Below are 18418 nucleotides of genomic sequence, written 5' to 3' on the forward strand. Positions count from 1 at the left end.
TTATTCACACATAAACAAAATTACAGTTCGCCATCTTGGTGTTCATTCACACCATAGCAAGTCCACAAAACAAAAAACATTCACTTTGTCAGCGGTTTGTTCTGCAGCAGTCCACAACAGGCTTTAGGGGCCTGCTTTCCAGCAATGCGGCTCTCAGCCCTTTGGCACGGCACACATTCTTAGATCTCAAAACACAGACTCCACAGCTTTTCTGTCAGATGGATGATAATCCACCCCAACGGACAGTGCTGCCTGTGCTTTTATATCCCAAACCAAGACACGTCCTGGAGTGTGGGGAGAAGCCACCCCTCCAACACTTTGGCTACTCCCAGTAAGAGCTGTACCGGATCAGCTTTGCAGTCATACTAAACAGCAAACAGTGTCAATCAGCACTACTTGCCGCTGACACTTGAAACTAACGGCTCTTACCTCACCGAGGCCAGGAACCTCTGTGACACATACCTTCCGTATATATATATATATATATATATATTATACTGCCCATGGCAGCCTTCCAACTCTGTATATATTATACAAAGGCTGCCATACATATTTTATAAATATTTATATCAGCTATGCAGCATAAATATACATTAGTAATATGAGTATGCATGCTGGATAGCTGATGTGTGTGTGTGTATATATATATATATAGATAGATAGATAGATAGATAGATAGATAGATAGATATAAATAAATAATGTGTATGGCAGCCTTGGGCATTATAAGAAAAAAATATATATACAGTCAGGTTCATAAATATTTTGACCCACTAGTTTTTTAAAGAAATCAATGCTAAGAAGTTGAATTTTTTTTTAATGTATTAATTAAAGTATTAATTTAGACATATTTTTCCTACAGATCACATTATTATTGGTCCCTTATGGTTACTGTGCTGAAGGCAGATCTTCAGCAGAGTAACCAGTGCGCATGTCTGGGGCCATAGTGCCCCGATCGGGGTGCTGGGGGACCCGATCGGGGCATAATTTGAACTTCTCTCTCCTCAGGAGAGGAGAGAGACCTTACTCACAGCAGTGGTGAGCAATGGCGGCCGGCTTTCAGTTTGCGCATGCGCCGGGCCGCCGTCGCCATCTTTCTTGAGGGTAAGGGAGGCGTGAAGATCGGGACCCAGCTTAGGGCCAGAAGCGCTGGGGGACCCGATCGCTGCACCGGAGACTTTCTCCCTTCTCTCTTACATGAGAGGAGGGAGAAAGTTTAGTGCGGGCAGCTCCACTGCCGGAATTTTCTGTGATCGCCGTGATAAAGTGTATCACGGCGATCACGTGATCAGAGATTGCTTGTCACGGTCTCTGATCACTGCCCCGAGCCCTCAGCTACCTCTGGTAGCTGTGGGCACGGAGCTACAGCGCTTGATTTTATCGCTAACTTGGGCTGAAGTGCAGCCGTAAAGAGACGTTGCTCCAGCCCAAGGCCCCTTAGTGACCACCGTAAAAACACGTATGGGTGGTCACTAAGGGGTTAAAGAACATCTAGTTTGTTTCATTTCAAATCCATTGTGGTGGTGTATAGAGCCAAAAAGTTTAGAATTGTGTCCATGTCCCAATATTTATGGACCTGACTGAATATAACAGACAGTATAAGCCTTCCTTACACTATGTATATATATATAATGTGACATGTATGTATGTTGCATACCTGATATATATATATATATATATATATATATATATATATATCCAGAAAACCACAGGGAAGCACTCCTAGCTTTAAGCAGTTCAGGTGCCAGCGTTATCCCCTTGGTCCTGGGGTCCAAACACAATCCAAATAAATCCTTGGATAAAAAAGTGAAAAAATGTGATATTTATTCAACACATGTTGATACAGGCAATGTTTCAGCTCTCTCACAGAGCCATTATCAAGCCTATTTATTTGGATTTTATATATATATATACAGTACAGACCAAAAGTTTGGACACACCTTCTCATTCAAAGAGTTTTCTTTATTTTCATGACTATGAAAATTGTAGATTCACACTGAAGGCATCAAAACTATGATATTAACACATGTGGAATTATATACATAACAAACAAGTGTGAAACAACTAAAAATATGTCATATTCTAGGTTCTTCAAAGTAGCCACCTTTTGCTTTGATTACTGCTTTCCACACTCTTGACATTCTCTTGATGAGCTTCAAGAGGTAGTCACCTGAAATGGTCTTCACTTCACAGGTGTGACCTGTCAGGTTTAATAAGTGGGATTTCTTGCCTTATAGATGGGGTTGGGACCATCAGTGGCGTTGAGGAGAAGTCAGGTGAATACACAGCTGATAGTCCTACTGAATAGACTGTTAGAATTTGTATTATGGCAAGAAAAAAGCAGCTAAGTAAAGAAAAATGAGTGGCAATCATTACTTTAAGAAATGAAGGTCAGTCAGTCAGCCAAAAATTGGGAAAACTTTGAAAGTAAGGGCTATTTGACCATGAAGGAGAGTGATGGGGTGCTGCGCCAGATGACCTGGCCTCCATAGTCACCGGACCTGAGCCCAATCGAGATGGTTTGGGGTGAGCTGGACCGCAGAGTCAAGGCAAAAGGGCCGACAAGTGCTAAGCATCTCTGGAAACTCCTTCAAGACTGTTGGAAGACCATTTCAGGGGACTACCTCTTGAAGCTCATCAAGAGAATGCCAAGAGTGTCGAAAGCAGTAATCAAACAAAAGGTGGCTACTTTGAAGAACCTAGAATATGACATATTCTCAGTTGTTTCACACTTGTTTGTTATGTATATAATTCCACATGTGTTAATTCATAGTTTTGATGCCTTCATAGTCATGAAAATAAAGAAAACTCTTTGAATGAAGGTGTGTCCAAACTTTTGGTCTGTACTGTATATATATATATATATATATATATGACAATATACGTGTCAGCTATGCAGCATCCATATACAGTCAGGTCCATAAATATTGGGACATTAATACAATTTTGAGATTTTGGGCTCTATACACCACGACAATGGATTTAAAATAAAACAAACAAGATGTACTTTAACGGCAGACTGTCAGCTTTAATTTGAGGGTATTTACATCCAAATCAGGTGAACGGTGTAGGAATTACAACAGTTTGCATATGTGCCTCCCACTTGTTAAAGGACAAAAAGTAATGGGACAACTGGCTTCTCAGCTGTTCCATGGCCAGGTGTGTGTTATTCCCTCATTATCCCAATAACAATTGACAGATAAAAGGTCCAGAGTTCATTTCAAGTGTGCTTTTTGCATTTGGAATCTGTTTCTGTCAACTCTCAAGATGAGATCCAAAGAGCTATCACTATCAGTGAAGAAAGCCATCATTAGGCTGAATAAACGAAACAAACCCATCAGAGAGATAGCAAAAACATTAGGCGTCGACAAAATAACTGTTTGGAATATTCTTAAAAAGACGGAACGCACCAGTGAGCTCAGCAACACCAAAAGACCCAGAAGAGCACAGAAAACAACTGTGGTGGATGACCGAAGAATTCTTTCCCTGGTGAAGAAAACACCCTTCACAACAGTTGGCCAGATCAAGAAGAATCTCCAGGAGGTAGGTGTATGTGTGTCAAAGTCAACAATCAAGAGAAGACTTCACCAAAGCGAATACAGATGGTTCACCACAAGATGTAAACCATTGGTGAGCCTCAAAAACAGGAAGGCCAGTTTAGAGTTTGCAGTACGCAGCCCTGCAGGGTGAGCGATGGTGTGGTCACAGGGGTAGTTACTAACCGAGGGTGTTTTTGGTACTCACAGTTTTTTATATACCCTGGGCCGGCGTACAGCAGTGATGCAGAGGCTGGCACATGGATCCTCTGGGGCACTCTCTATGTATAGGGACCAGGCCGGGTGGTAGGTGAGGTGCCCTGGGGGTTGCAGGTTTAATGTGCCGGTGGCAAGATCCCTTTAAGTTTGTGACGCCAGTGCCGGTAACGATGGCACACCGATTTGTTGTAGGAATAATTGAGGAACACAAGTTGCAGTGAACCAGAACTTCCTTTTTACTGAACTGTTCAACTATTTACACTCTTTAGTTAGTTCCACATGTAAAAGGTTGTAACAGGCAGGCTTTATATAAACGGCAGGCAAAGTCCATGCCAAAGTCCTTATATACTCAGAGGTATTAACACTTACAGATCAGGCTGTATTTTCCTCAGTTCCTGTCTAGCTTTCTCAAATGCCCTATTGCCCTATTGCTGGCTTTATCCTTGGGTAGGGAAACCTTCCTCTGGTATATGTCTCCTTGCTGTACAATATCCTTCTGTCTTTCAGCTCTCTGTTTGGCTGGAATAAACTTGGCTCTGCACTGTACTGTACTTTTAAAAAGGAACTTGGTATTTCAGGAGGCAACTTCTGCCCCTGGATGCTTCTGAGCTTCCTTTGCTCAGGTACTCAGGCAGGCTAGAAACCTGGGCTATCTAGCTGCATGCTAGAGGCTGATCCTGAGCTCCTCTCTAGCTAAAGTGCTAACTTCACTCACTTCTGGACTGACCCTTTCCTGTCCTGGACCTGACAATATATACTAGGGGGTTCCCTAGCTCCCTCTACTGTCTAGGAGGAGGAACTACCCCTAACAGGCCTGGTACAGGCAGGAGAAAACAGGAAAAATACATAATAAAATACAATGAAAAAACAGGGAAAAAAAAACATCATATAAAATACAATGACCCTGTTCCACAAAAGGTGGGGAAAAACATGGCCCAATTGACCCTTGTGTAGTGCCCACATTTACCTAGTGGGACACTACAAGTTTGCCAAACGACATCTAAAAAAGCCTTCATAGTTATGGAACAATATCCTATGGACAGATGAGACCAAGATCAACTTGTACCAGAGTGATGGGAAGAGAAGAGTATGGAAAAGGAAAGGAACTGCTCATGATCCTAAGCATACCACCTTATCAGTGAAGCATGGTGGTGGTAGTGTCATGGTGTGGGTATGTATGGGTGCCAATGGAACTGGTTCTCTTGTATTTATTGATTATGTGACTGCTGACAAAAGCAGCAGGATGAATTCTGTAGTGTTTTGGGCAATATTATCTGCTCATATTTAGCCAAATGCTTCAGAACTCATAGGACGGTGCTTCACAATGCAGATAGACAATAATCCAAAGCATACTGCAAAAGCAACCAAAGAGTTTTTTAAGGGAAAGAAGTGGAATGTTATGCAATGGCCAAGTCAATCACCTGACCTGAATCCGATTGCACATGCATTTTACTTGCTGAAGACAAAACTGAAGGGAAAATGCCCCAAGAACAAGTAGGAACTGAAGACAGTTGCAGTAGAGGCATGGCAGAGCATCACCAGGGATAAAACCTAGCTTCTGGTGATGTCTATGCGTTCCAGACATCAGGCTGTAACTGACTGCAAAGGATTTGCAACCAAGTATTAAAAAGTGAAAGAGTGATTTATGATTATTATTCTGTCCCATTACTTTTGGTTCCTTAACAAGTGAGAGGCACATATGCAAACTGTTGTAATTCCTAAACCGTTCACCTAATTTGGATGTACATACCCTCAAATTAAAGCTGACAGTCTGCAGTTAAAGCGCATCTTGTTAGTTTCATTTCAAATCCATTGTGGTGATGTATAGAGCCAAAAATGTTAAAATTGTGTTGCTGTCCCAATATTTATCGACCTGACTGTGTGTGTGTGTGTGTGTGTGTGTGTGTATATATATCAATATATATATATATATATCAAAGAAAATCCGCAGCACTCCTTGAAGTATAAAAAACGTGTAGTTTTATTCACACGTGTCGAAATAAGACAACGTTTCGGTTCTCTCACAGAACCTTTCTCAAGTCAGGTCACCTGACTTGAGAAAGGTTCTGTGAGAGAACCGAAACGTTGTCTTATTTCGACATGTGTGAATAAAACTACACGTTTTTTATACTTCAAGGAGTGCTGTGGATTTTCTTTGCTGCTTAAGTCCTGAATCGAGGGACCACCGCGAGCACCACACAGCTACAGCTGCATAACAAAAGGAGTGCTGCCTGACTTTTTCTATGGATATATATATATATATATATATATATATATATATATAGTGGATATAAAAGGTCTACACACCCCTGTTAAAATGTCAGGTTTCTGTGCTGTAAAAAAATAGACAAATATAAATCATTTCAGAACATTTTCCACCTTTAATGTGACCTATAAACTGTACAACTGAATTGAAAAACAAACTGAAATCTTTACAGCAACTAGTAAATTGGGAAATCTTTTGGTTAGATATGTGGATATGCTTTAGTTGTTTAGATAGTAGCGATGCTCTATCACTTCCTCCACTTCATAATCTATACGCATATGGAATTTGTACACTTTAAAGGGGTATACAATCCCATTGGCTGATATTTGTTGGCACCTATTGCAGCAGTTTCTGTCTGCTGCTATTACTGGAGAGAAGTGAGGAGCACTATGAAGATTAATCTTCACCTTTTGTTATTGTATCCCCCATCCTTCTTGCCTTCAACTTTCCCCTCCCATCGATTCCCCCTCCTTAGTCATCACCCTATTGCTGAGTCTATTAGCACTATGGGCCACTGTACATGGGTATGAATGGCGCTTACTGGAATTTGAGACAAGAGATTCTTGCCGGGTCTCCATCATGCCCAAACCCCCTTTGGGTTGTCACTATTCATGTTGCGTATGTTGCCTTATATTGGCGATTTTCTCCTGTCATATCTGATGCTATATTATCCTCTCCCCCCTGTGCCTTTGCTACCCGTCTTTGCACACACTCTATTATTCCCCATCCCACCCCCTCCCACCTCTACCACTTACGCTCTCCCTTCCTTCGTCCTTTCTTCCTTAACCCCTCCCACAAATCGCAGAAGTCATCTCAGTCCTTTCTTCTTCCTTCCTCGTCTCTATACTTTTAATTTATTTCTCCTCTATCACTATAGTTCCTTATTCCACCTCCCATCTCCTCAATCGTTCTCCCACTCCACTACACCCTTCCGGTGAAAAGAAACCCCGAGAACATGGGTGAGATTGGTTGTGCTACCTTTAATGTACGCGGACTAAATACCCCCAACAAGAGATACCATGTCCTAGACATCCTCAGGAAACTTAAGGCATCCATCATCTTCTTGCAAGAGACCCATTTTAAACAAAACAAAATACCCAAACTACCCACTAGGCACTTTGCCAACTGTTATCACTCATGCCACGCTACCTCAGCATCTAAAGGGGTATCCATTGCAATTCACCGATTTTTACCACTTAAAGTTCTACAACAATATGCAGACTCAGAGGGTAGAATATTATTCCTGAGAGCTCAAATCTATTCGAATAAATTTACCCTAGCCAACATATATGCCCCCAATCATGCACAGGTTCCGTAGCTACTGGATGCCTTGGATAGGCTCAAGCTTTCTGCTGATGGTCCTGTCATATTGGGAGGTGACTTAAATGTCACTCTTGACACCCTGCTGGACTCCTCAACTTCTAAATCCACTACCTCTCAGCGTGCCTTAGCCAAACTACGTTCTAAACTTTCAGATTTTTCTCTTACAGATGCCTGGCATTTCCAGAATCCCTCCATTCGGGACAATTCCTATTTTTCTACAGTTCATAATTCACACCAAAGACTGGATCATTTATTTCTCTTACCCTGCCTGATGCTCCTCTTAAAATATGGAGGTGGCGTCTCAACAAACAAATACTTGAAAACACTGAAGCCTTTTCCGACAGCCAAACACACTTATCCTCCTTCTCTGAATTGACTAAAGACTCTGGCCCTTCAAGCTCAATGATCTGGGAGACACATAAAGCTTTTGTTAGAGGCTTATTCATTTCTTGGGGGTCTAAACTCAAGAAAGACAGACAAAGGGAGACTGATGCAACCCTATCACAGATTGCACTCTTGGAAAGAGAACATAAACGCACAATATTGATAGAAACACAGCTAGAACTGTGGTCCTTACGGGAAAAACTCCTTACTAACATGCAGAGTGTATCTTCACTTTAGACATAGACTATACGCCCATGAGAATAAGGGAGGGAAGCTTATGTCTTCCCTAATTTAGAAAGAAACAGCAAAGCAACACATTCACACAATCAGAGATCACACAGGTTCAGTTACTTCCTCACTACCAGAAATGGTAGCGGCCTTCCATAAGTTTTACTCACCTTTATACAACATTGAGGAAGCGCCCACTGCACAGGGAACAAACTCTAAGCAAGTGCTGATTGATTATTTTCTGAAGGACATATCATTACTCCATTTAGATCAGGCCATGATAAACTCCCTTATTTCCCCTGTTACACTCGATGAAGAGCCCAGGCCCGGATGGCCTCCCCTTGATTTACTATAAAAAATGCCAAGATGTTCTGTTGCCCCATCTCACTGAATTTTGCTCCTCTTTGTTTAAAGGTGATCCTCTTCCTAGACAGACACAGGAGGACCACATTACTCTTATTGCAAAAGAGGGGAAAAATCTAGAAGAGTGTGGAAGCTATAGACCCATCTCGCTCCTCAACTTAGATCTTAAAATTTGGGATACGTTTTTATCATTTCGCATAAAGAAACTCCTACTCCACCTTATAGGAGAGGAGCAATCTGGGTTTGTCCCAGGAAGAAAGAAAAGGACCAACACGACCAAACTATTGACAGCAATAAACCAAGCCCATACCATAGTCGAATCACTGGTACTTCTCGGAGTTGATGCCGAGAAGGCCTTTGATAGAGTTATTTGGCTCTCTATGCACTCTATACTTCTGAAATTTGGATTCCCAGTTTCATTTATAAAGGCCATATTCTCACTGTACTCTCAGCCATCAGCCTCCCTCTTAGTAAATGACTATCTATCGCCCCCCCCCCCCTTTGAGATCACAAACAGGACCAGGCAGGGCTGCCCGCTGTCTTCCACCCTATTTATACTGGTTATGGAAGCCTTACTGCAGCAAGTGAGACAGCACAAAATGTTTTACAAACATATGTCCTTCCAAAGATCTTATATAAACTTCAGATGTTACCGGTAGCTTTGCCCCAAACTTTCTTTACCACGCAACGCTCCCTTTTCTCCTGCTACCTCTGGAAGCAGAAACACCCCCGCATGGCCCACACGCTCTTGACCAGATCGATCAGGAAAGAAGGCATTGGATTGCCGGATATCCAAACAATATATAGAGCGATACAGCTGAGACGATGGATCAACTTTTCTACTCTTTCTAGCTCGCAGACTAACCATCAATGGGCCACAAAGGCGTACAATGACGAATTAATACGAGATATGTGGCTGCCCACCAAAGCACATAATACATACAAGCCTACAGACACTAACTTGCTTTTCAGAGGTGCTTCTCGCACCTGGGCTCTGATTTCTCCTTCCCTTTCTCCTACTCTCTCGTCACTACTCCCTTCCAGCCCAATACCTGTGGTCGTGGATAGGGACTCTCCGACCTTCAAGCCTATGTGGGATCAGCTTGCTCACATTTAAGTCCTGAATATGTTCCCGAATGGGGAGATTTCTCGCCTGGCTGACCTGAGACAACTGCTCCCAAACTTCTCGCTTTCGTTTCTACATGTTTCCCAATTTACTAGTTGCTGTAAAGATTTCCTCCGGACCCATAATCCCTTCAGGGATTTAACTGAATTTGAATCTGACCTATCATCCCCAGTCTTCAAATTCAGAAAACTATCTAAATTACTAAACATCTGCAGGAACATGAATCCTCACAATAGCCATGGGTATATTGCTTCTTGGGAGAAAGAACTGGGTCTCTCTCTCAATGAGATTTAGGTAACTCATATGCTCCAAAACTCCCATGGATATTCAAGGTGTGTTCGCCTGCAAGAGTCCCACTTCAAGATTATCTTGAGATGGTACAAAACACCAGAATTTCTCTACGCACATAGGCTATCCTCCACTAACCTCTGCTGGCTATGCAACTCACAAATTGGCACACATGCTCACATATGGTGGGACTGCTCTGACATATGCCCCTTTTGGTCTGAAGTAGAATGTATAATTAAAGAAATAACGGGGAAAACGCTAATACTAACCCCCTCCTCAGTCTTACTGAACTGCCCTACACCTGATTATAAACTGTCCGCCTCATCCTTAATCACTTACTTCCTAGTTGCTGCCAAGGATTTAATTCCCTTGAAGTGGCTCAATATCGTACCCCCCACTATAGCAGAATGGATCGAAAAATTGCATCAAATATGCAGATTTGAGGATATGTCTAGCAGATCTAATCGCACACACGACAGGTTTCTCACAGTTTGGTCTCCTTGGCTGAGCTCGGCTTACTGTCCGCCATTGCTCTCCCCTCCTCCCCCTTATTCCCTGGCTCTTACTGTACTTCAGTGTCCATATTTTAATGCTAGTCTATTACTAGTTTTCTGTTTGAGTATCTTTATGTTCTGGAAATATGTACATTTGTGCCGGTCCTCTGGTGTACCGTATTTTGACCAATGTTATGTAACTATTCATCATTTGCCCCATGCTGGGGTCGTTACGGAATGTTTGTTACCAATCTTTGGTTGAATAATTGATCCATACAAACCAAAAAAAATGCAGTTGACAAAAAATGTATAAAGTTCAGCTGCTCTAGTTGGTCTTTCCTGAAATTTTCTTAGTCACATCCCACTGCCATGGTCAATAGAAAGCTTCCAAAGCATCAGCGGGATCTCATTGTTAAAAGGTATCAGTCAGGAGAAGGGTAAAAAAGAATCTCCATGGCATTAGATATACCATGGAACACAGTGAAGACAATCATTATCAAGTGGAGAAAATGGCACAACAGTGACATTACTAAGAACTGGATGTCCCTCCAAAATTGATGAAAAGACGAAAAGAAAACTGGTCTGGGAGGCTACTAAGAGGTCTACAGCAACATTAAGGCTGAGTTCACACGGGCGAGATTTCCGCGCGGGTGCAATGCGGTAGGTGAACGTATTGCACCCGCACTGAATCCTGACCCATTCATTTCTATGGGGCTGTGCACATGAGCGATTTTTTTCACGCATCACTTCTGCAATGCTTTAAAATGCTCTATATTCTGCGTTTGTAACGCAGGACAGGCCCCATAGAAATGAATGGGGCTGAGTGAAAATCGCAAGCATCCGCAAGCAAGTGCGGATGCGGTGCGATTTTCACTCATGGTTGCTAGGTGACAGTCTATTCACTGTATTATTTTCCCTTATAACATGGTTATAAGGGAAAATAATAGCATTCTGAATACAGAATGCTTAGTACAAGGTCAATTGAGGGTTAAAAAAAAATAAAAGAAATTAACTCACCTTGTCCTCTTCATCGCGCAGTTCCCGGTCTCTTCTGATGAGCTGTCGGCTAAAGGACCTTTGGTGACGTCAGATCACATGCTCCAATCACATGGTACATCACCGTGGTGATGTACCATGTGATTGGAGCATGTGATCTGACGTCACCAAAGGTCCTTTAGCCGACAGCTCATCAGAAGAGACCGGGAACTGCGCGATGAAGAGGACAAGGTGAGTTAATTTCTTTTATTTTTTTTTAACCCTCAATTGACCTTGTACTAAGCATTCTGTATTCAGAATGCTATTATTTTCCCTTATAACCATGTTATAAGGGAAAATAATACAATCTACACTACAACTAACCCAAACCTGAACTTCTGTGAAGAAGTTCGGGTCTGGGTACCACAGTCGGTTTTTATCACGCGAGTGCAAAACACATTGCACCCGCGTGATAAAAACTGAACATCGGAACGCAATCGCAGTCAAAACTGACTGCAATTGCGTACCTAATCGCGCGGGTTTGCCGCAATACACCGGGACGCATCCGGACCTAATCCGGACACGCCCGTGTGAACCCAGCCTAAAGGAGCTGCAGGAATATCTGGCAAGTACTGGCTGTGTGGTACATGTGACAACCATCTCCCGTATTCTTCATATGTCTGGGCTATGGGGTAGAGTGGAAAGACGAAAGCCTTTTTTTACGAAGAAAAACATCCAAACCAGCCTACATTTTGCAAAAACACATCTAAAGTCTCCCAAAAGCATGTGGGAAAAGGTGTTATGGTCTGATGAAACCAAGGTTGAACTTTTTGGCCATAATTCCAAATGATATGTTTGGCGCAAAAACAACTATGCACATCGATTTTCCCTGAAATAGTGTAAAAACCTAAAAAAAAAATAATCATCCAGTTGCTCATGACGAGCCGGCCGCCACCATTTTGATCTCTTATGAAATCCTGTGTGCTGTGACGTATGACTTCACCACGCCAGCTGACATGAAGAGATCATCACAGGACGCACAAGATTTCATGCTAGATCTTCAATCAAGATGGCGGCTGCCACATCACGGGCAAATGGATGAGGTATGATTAAAATTTTAATTTTACACCGGATTATTGCTATCAGATACCGCAATTATGTATGAACATGGCATCTGAGGGGTACAATGATGGGGAACAACCCAATCGCCGCTCCTTGTCGCCGCACCCACTACTAAGAAATGCACTTAGTGACAAAGTAATTAGTTACAAAGCAATTTTTTTATTTTTTATTCGGCAAAGCAGTTGAATCAAATTTATGAATACTTTGTTCATCTCTAGCGGTGAAAAATGGGGGCAGGGCTTAGTGGGAAAGTCCAGAGCCAGACACGACCCAAAAGATTTAATATAATTTAAGTAAGACATGGGTTTCTTTTTCTAGCACACAGACTGTGAGAAGATGTACCAAATCACCAAGATTCAGACCCTTAGTAAATTTAGCACAGTTGGCAGTTAAATGGAATTTAGAGTAAGACTGGTACATAAACTGCCAGTCAATAAATATGTCTCATCAAGTATAAAAATAGGCACCACTTTTTACCCCTCCTGGAATATTTCCATCTTCAACATTTATGGCATAAACAAAATATATAGCTTTTTCCTAATATTTGTTTTCAGAAAAAAAAAACACATAAAAAAGCATCACTTTAGATGAATATAATGTAAAAACATTAAAAATCACATATATAAATTATAAGAATAAGACTCGCTTGTAGTCAGCATGCTTTAAAAACTATTTTGCAGTCTTTTGTCCATCCAATTGACATAGGACATGTCACAGATCTGATAGATCTGTCTTAGCAAATACTTAATATATTATAACATAATATAACACTACTAATTACTAGAGCATATTTTCATATAACTGAGTTGTGCTATTCCTATTATATTCCTATAAAAAATTGGTGAATAAATTGACAACTGGTCGACCAGTTGGAGTGTGCTGCTACAGTCTGACACTGTCCAATCAACACTGAACATTTTTTTGACAAAGAAAAATGGTTAATGTATATATTTCAAGAATGTATAGCAAAGGAATGTCACAAAGCAGAATTCTAGGAAAAGACGCTCCTAGAATTGTATCATAGGGTAAACAAATATTGAATAAAACAGCTGACTGGTCCTGTCACAATGACATACAGGGGGAGAGTTATCTAAACTGGTTCAAACAAAAACTGACTTAGTTGCCCATAGCAACCAATCAGATTCCACCTTTTATTTCTCAGAGCTCCTTTGGAAAATGAAAGGATCAATATAATTGGCTACTATGGGCAACTAAGCCAGTTTTCTTTGGCACCAGTTTTCATAAATCCCCCCCCAACAGTATTTATAGATATATACATTTTATATTATTCAAAGCATTGTCAGCCAAAATAGTAATAGTTAGCAAACAATGCAGCATAATGAATATAATCAGGATTAATAGAAAACTAGTAATAGACTAGTATTTTTTCAATGAATATCTTTATATGAACAATAATAAAAGTAACTCTGTTTTGTAAATTATTATTAGAATTTAGGTTTCAAAGCATAGTATTTCCTCACATCAGCCTATATAATGATAAACTATGCATTTATTTCAAGGCAAACTTACTTTATGAAATGTCCTAAAGTAGGCGGCTTTTTCATCTGGGAATTTTTCTAGCCTTCTTGGTCCTTTACTTGAGGCCTTTTTAAAAACTAACCAGCAGCGTCTATAAATCTAAGAATAAAAGAATAGATCAATACATTCTGATTTAATATCTTGAAAAATATGATAGTATAAAACCAGCTTAGTAGAACATAAAGACACTTTAACAGGATAAATTAAACACTGGCTATAATTATGGTTGAACAAAGCCGATTCTCCTTGTTCTTCATGGTAGAAAATCGATTTTCCATGAATGGCAGTAAAAAATTAAAATAAAATCATACTTACCTCATCCATTTGAGCATGAAGAGCTGGACGCCACCATCTCGACTGAAAATCTTGCACTAAATCCCGTGCGCAATGATGTATGACATCACCACGCCAACCTATGTGATGACGTCATCAAGGGCTGCACAAGATTTTGCACTAGATCTTGAAATAAAGATGGTGGTGGCCAGATCTTCACAATCAAATGGATGAGGTAAGTATGATTTTTATTAATTTTTATTTTATTTTACACTGTATTATTGAAAACGGCATCTGATGTAAATTCTGACACTGGTAAACGAAAAACTGATATTTCTCTAAAATGAATATTCTTAATGCACCTAGATGATCTGGATTAGGCTGATACATTTTACTACTTTTCATTACATTGTCATTCAAAAAGAGATGACTTGTCTTCTCTGCATTTAACAAAGGTTTTTTTTTTTGCTAGGTTTTCTCGTTTAAAATCCATATATATACTTTGGATATAAAAAGTCTACATACCCCTGTTAAAATGTCAGGTTTCTGTGCTGTAAAAAAATGAGACAAAGATAAATCATTTCAGAACTTTTTCCACCTTAATGTGACCTATAAACTGTACCACTCCATTGAGAAACAAACTGAAATTTTTTAGGTGGAGGGAAGAAAACAAAAAAACTAAAATAATGTGGATGCACACCCTCTTATAACTGGGAATTTAGCTGTGTTCAGAATTAAGCAATCACATTCAAAATCATGTTAAATAGGAGTCAGCATACGTCTGCCATCATTTAAAGTGCCTCTGATTAACCCCAAATAAAGTTCAGCTGCTCTAGTTGGTCTTTCCTGAAATGTTCTTATTCGCATCCCACAGCAAAAACCATGGTCCACAGAGAGCTTCCAAAGCATCAGAGGGATCTCAATGTTAAAAGGTATAAGTCAGAAGGGTACAAAAGAAGCTCGAAGGCATTAGATATACAATAGAACACAGTGAAGACAATCATCATCAAGTGGAGAAAATATGGAGCAACAGTGACATTACCAAGAACTGGACATCCCTCCATAATTGATGAAAAGACGAGAAGAAAACTGATCTGGGAGGCTACCAAGAGGCCTACAGCAACAATTAAGGAGCTGCAGGAATATCTGGCAAGTACTGGCTGTGAGGTACATGTGACAACCATCTCCTGTATTCTTCATATGTCTGGGCTATGGGGTAGAGTGGCAATACGAAAGCCTTTTCTTACAAAGAAAAACATCTGAAGTCTCCCAAAAGCATGTGGGAAAAAGTGTTATGGTCTGATGAAACCAAGGTTGAACTTTTTGGCCATAATTACAAAAGTTATGTTTGGCGCAAAAACAACACTGCGCATCACCAAAAGAACACCATACCCACAGTGAAGCCTAGTTGTGGCAGCATCATGCTTCGGGGCTGTTTTTCTTCAGCTGGAACTGGGGCCTTAGTTAAGCTAGAGGGAATTATGAACAGTTCCAAATACCAGTCAATATTGGCACAAAACCTTCAGGCCTCTGCTAGAAAGCTGAACATGAAGAGGAACCCAAAGCATACATCCAAATCAACAAAGGAATGGCTTCACCAGAAGAAGATTAAAGTTTTGGAATGGCCCAGCCAGAGCCCAGACCTGAATCCAATTGAAAATCTGTGGGGTGATCTGAAGAGGGCTGTGCACAGGAGATGTCCTCACAATCTAACAGATTGTTTTTGCAAAGAAGAGTGGGAAAATCTTGCCAAGTCAAAATGTGCTATGCTGATAGACCCATATGTGCTTCAACAAAGTATTAGTTTACGGGTGTCCATACTTATGTAACCATATTATTTTATTTTTATATTTTTTCTTCCCTCTACCGAAAAGATTTCAGTTTGTTTTGTACAGTTTATAGGTCACATTAAAGGTGGAAATAGTTCTGAAATGATTTATCTTTGTCTCATTTTTTTACATCACAGAAACCTGACATTTTAACAGGGGTGTGTAGACTTTTTATATATACTGTACGTTTAATGAGGCATTGAGTGAAATTTATACTCTCTGATAGTGGCAATATTTAATCTGTAATGACATAATTTGTTCTGATTCACACAGACCTTTAGATTCCACAGCAAAATCTAGATGTCTACATGTAGCCTGAAAAGCTAATTGCAATATATTCACAAATCAGCTGTAATAAAATCTGATATTTACTTACAAATAATGTAACAGCATGCGCTACGTGAATTTACATTTTCATCTTCAGGTATAGTTTAAAGTTATGCATGTCATAATCACAAGAGATAGGACAACACATACTATAAACTCAGAATCACATTTTCTGTACCTTGGAACGCAACCTCTAACTTGGCTTGAAGAACATATTGAAAAAAAAAAAAAAGACAGCCACTAAACTGTTCACCAGTGCTTCATTCCAGTGCTTAGGGTCCTTTCCCTGCTGCTTCCAGTAAACATCACCCTTAGCACTGGAATGGAGTGATGGTAAACTGTTTTGTTTTTTATTGACCCAGCCTTTTTACAAAAATTGTCCATCACATAATGGTGATCCCTGAATATACATGAGCTCCTGGCTTTCCTCACCCACATGCTGCTGATTCAGTTGGAAAAAACTGTAAATCAAAAACAGGTGGGCGGAGAGTTGTGAGCTCATGAATATGGCGACTCATTGTCTTGGAGCTGTTGGGATTTAAAAGAGTCCCTTTAAATGCATTTCAAGCAATAATTTATTTAAGCTTGGGGGTCTAGTAGCACCTTTAAATAGGTAATGAAAAGGTGTACGTTCTCTATTAATAACTTATAGCTTTTATGATCGGTGCTTGGAGTCATCCAATAGGGATCTAGTGTTTATTACCAATGGATAAAAATCTGTCCTTGTCATGTGATGGACACAGAGGTTCATGGCATGTTAAAACATACAGCTCTGATAACTCATACCTTACTGAGCTATGTATCTGTCCATCAAGTCAATTACCTACAATAGTTATATAACTTAACATATTACACATTATTGTGTCAGAATGTAAAAGAAAGAATGGTAAGAAATCAAGAAGGCCAGTGGCAAGGATCAGGGTAAAATTTCATGGGGAAATTTACAATATGGACAAAGGTATTGGACAAAAGTATTGAGAAGCATCTCTTAATCATTGTGTTCAGTTGTTTCATTCAGTCCCATTTCCACAGGTGTATAAAATCCAGCATCTAGCCATGCAGTCTGTCTTTACTAGCATTTTGGAAATAATAGGTTATTCTAAAGAACTCAATAAATTCTAGCAGTTCATGAAATGTCTTTATTTCTTTATTTCTTGATAATCTATGATCAACTGTGAGTGTCACTGTTGCAAAGTGGAAGTGTTCAAGAAATATAGCAACTTAAGCATGAGGTGATAGACCATGTAGGTTTGAAGAGGGGGGTCGCCAAGTGCTGAGGAACATAGTGCATACAAGTCACCCACACTCTGCTGAGTGAATAAGTTCTGAGTTCCAAAAATTCTCTGGCATTATCATAAACACAAAAACAAAATGGTTTTCCATGACTGAGAATGTGCATATGAGCTGTATATCACCAAGAACAATGACAAAAATTGAAATGGTTTAAAGTACACCACCATTGCACTTTTTTGCAATTAAATGTGTTCTGTGGGTCATGCTCTGTCCTGTTTGGGAGTCTGATGGACGAGTGTGGGTTTGGCAAATGCCAGGAGAATTGCCTGACTGAATTATGAAAAATTATGAAGGAGAGCTAATGCTATGAGATTGGTTTGAGGGGTTGGCCCCTGAGATCCCATGAAGGGAAATCTTAATGATTCAGCATACCAAGACACTTTGAACAATTGTATGCTTCAAACTTTGTGAGAACAGCTTTTTGAAGGTTCCTTTCTGATTTAGAATGACTGTGCCCCAGTGCAAAACAAGGTCCAAAGCATGGTTGGGTGAGTTTATTGTGATAGAAGTTGACTGGTCCACACAGATCCCTGACCTCATCGAACACCTTAAGAATAAACAAAACAGAGATTGTGAGCCAAGCCCTCTCATCCAACGTCCGTGGCTGACCTCACAAATGCTCTTCTGGACTAAAGGGTAAATATTCCCACATACACACTCCAAAACCTTGAAAAAAAACCTTCACAGAATACTGGAATTTTAGCTGCAAAGAACAGAGGATGGAGGCAACTCCATATAAATACCTATGAATTTAGAATGGTATGTCATTAAAGTTCCTGCAGATATAATGTGCAGGTGTGCTAATACAATTAGTTCATATAACGTATGCTATAC

At 40.3% G+C, this 18418-nt stretch overlaps 1 protein-coding gene across 1 annotated transcript in view; it reads right to left on the reverse strand.

Annotated features, from left to right (window-relative positions):
* The window catches only part of DOK6 (docking protein 6), a 570713-nt gene extending 556527 nt beyond the window's left edge, over positions 1–14186 (reverse strand). The window contains exons 1-2 of the mRNA XM_044295419.1: positions 14178–14186; positions 13854–13961 (exon numbers count right to left, since the gene is read on the reverse strand). Coding sequence (XP_044151354.1) covers positions 13854–13961; positions 14178–14186 — 117 coding nt within the window. The remainder of the gene's footprint in view (positions 1–13853; positions 13962–14177) is intronic.
* Between the last annotated feature and the right edge of the window lie 4232 nt (positions 14187–18418).

This window comes from Bufo gargarizans, chromosome 5, assembly GCF_014858855.1.
Source record: "Bufo gargarizans isolate SCDJY-AF-19 chromosome 5, ASM1485885v1, whole genome shotgun sequence".
Lineage (NCBI taxonomy): Eukaryota > Metazoa > Chordata > Amphibia > Anura > Bufonidae > Bufo > Bufo gargarizans.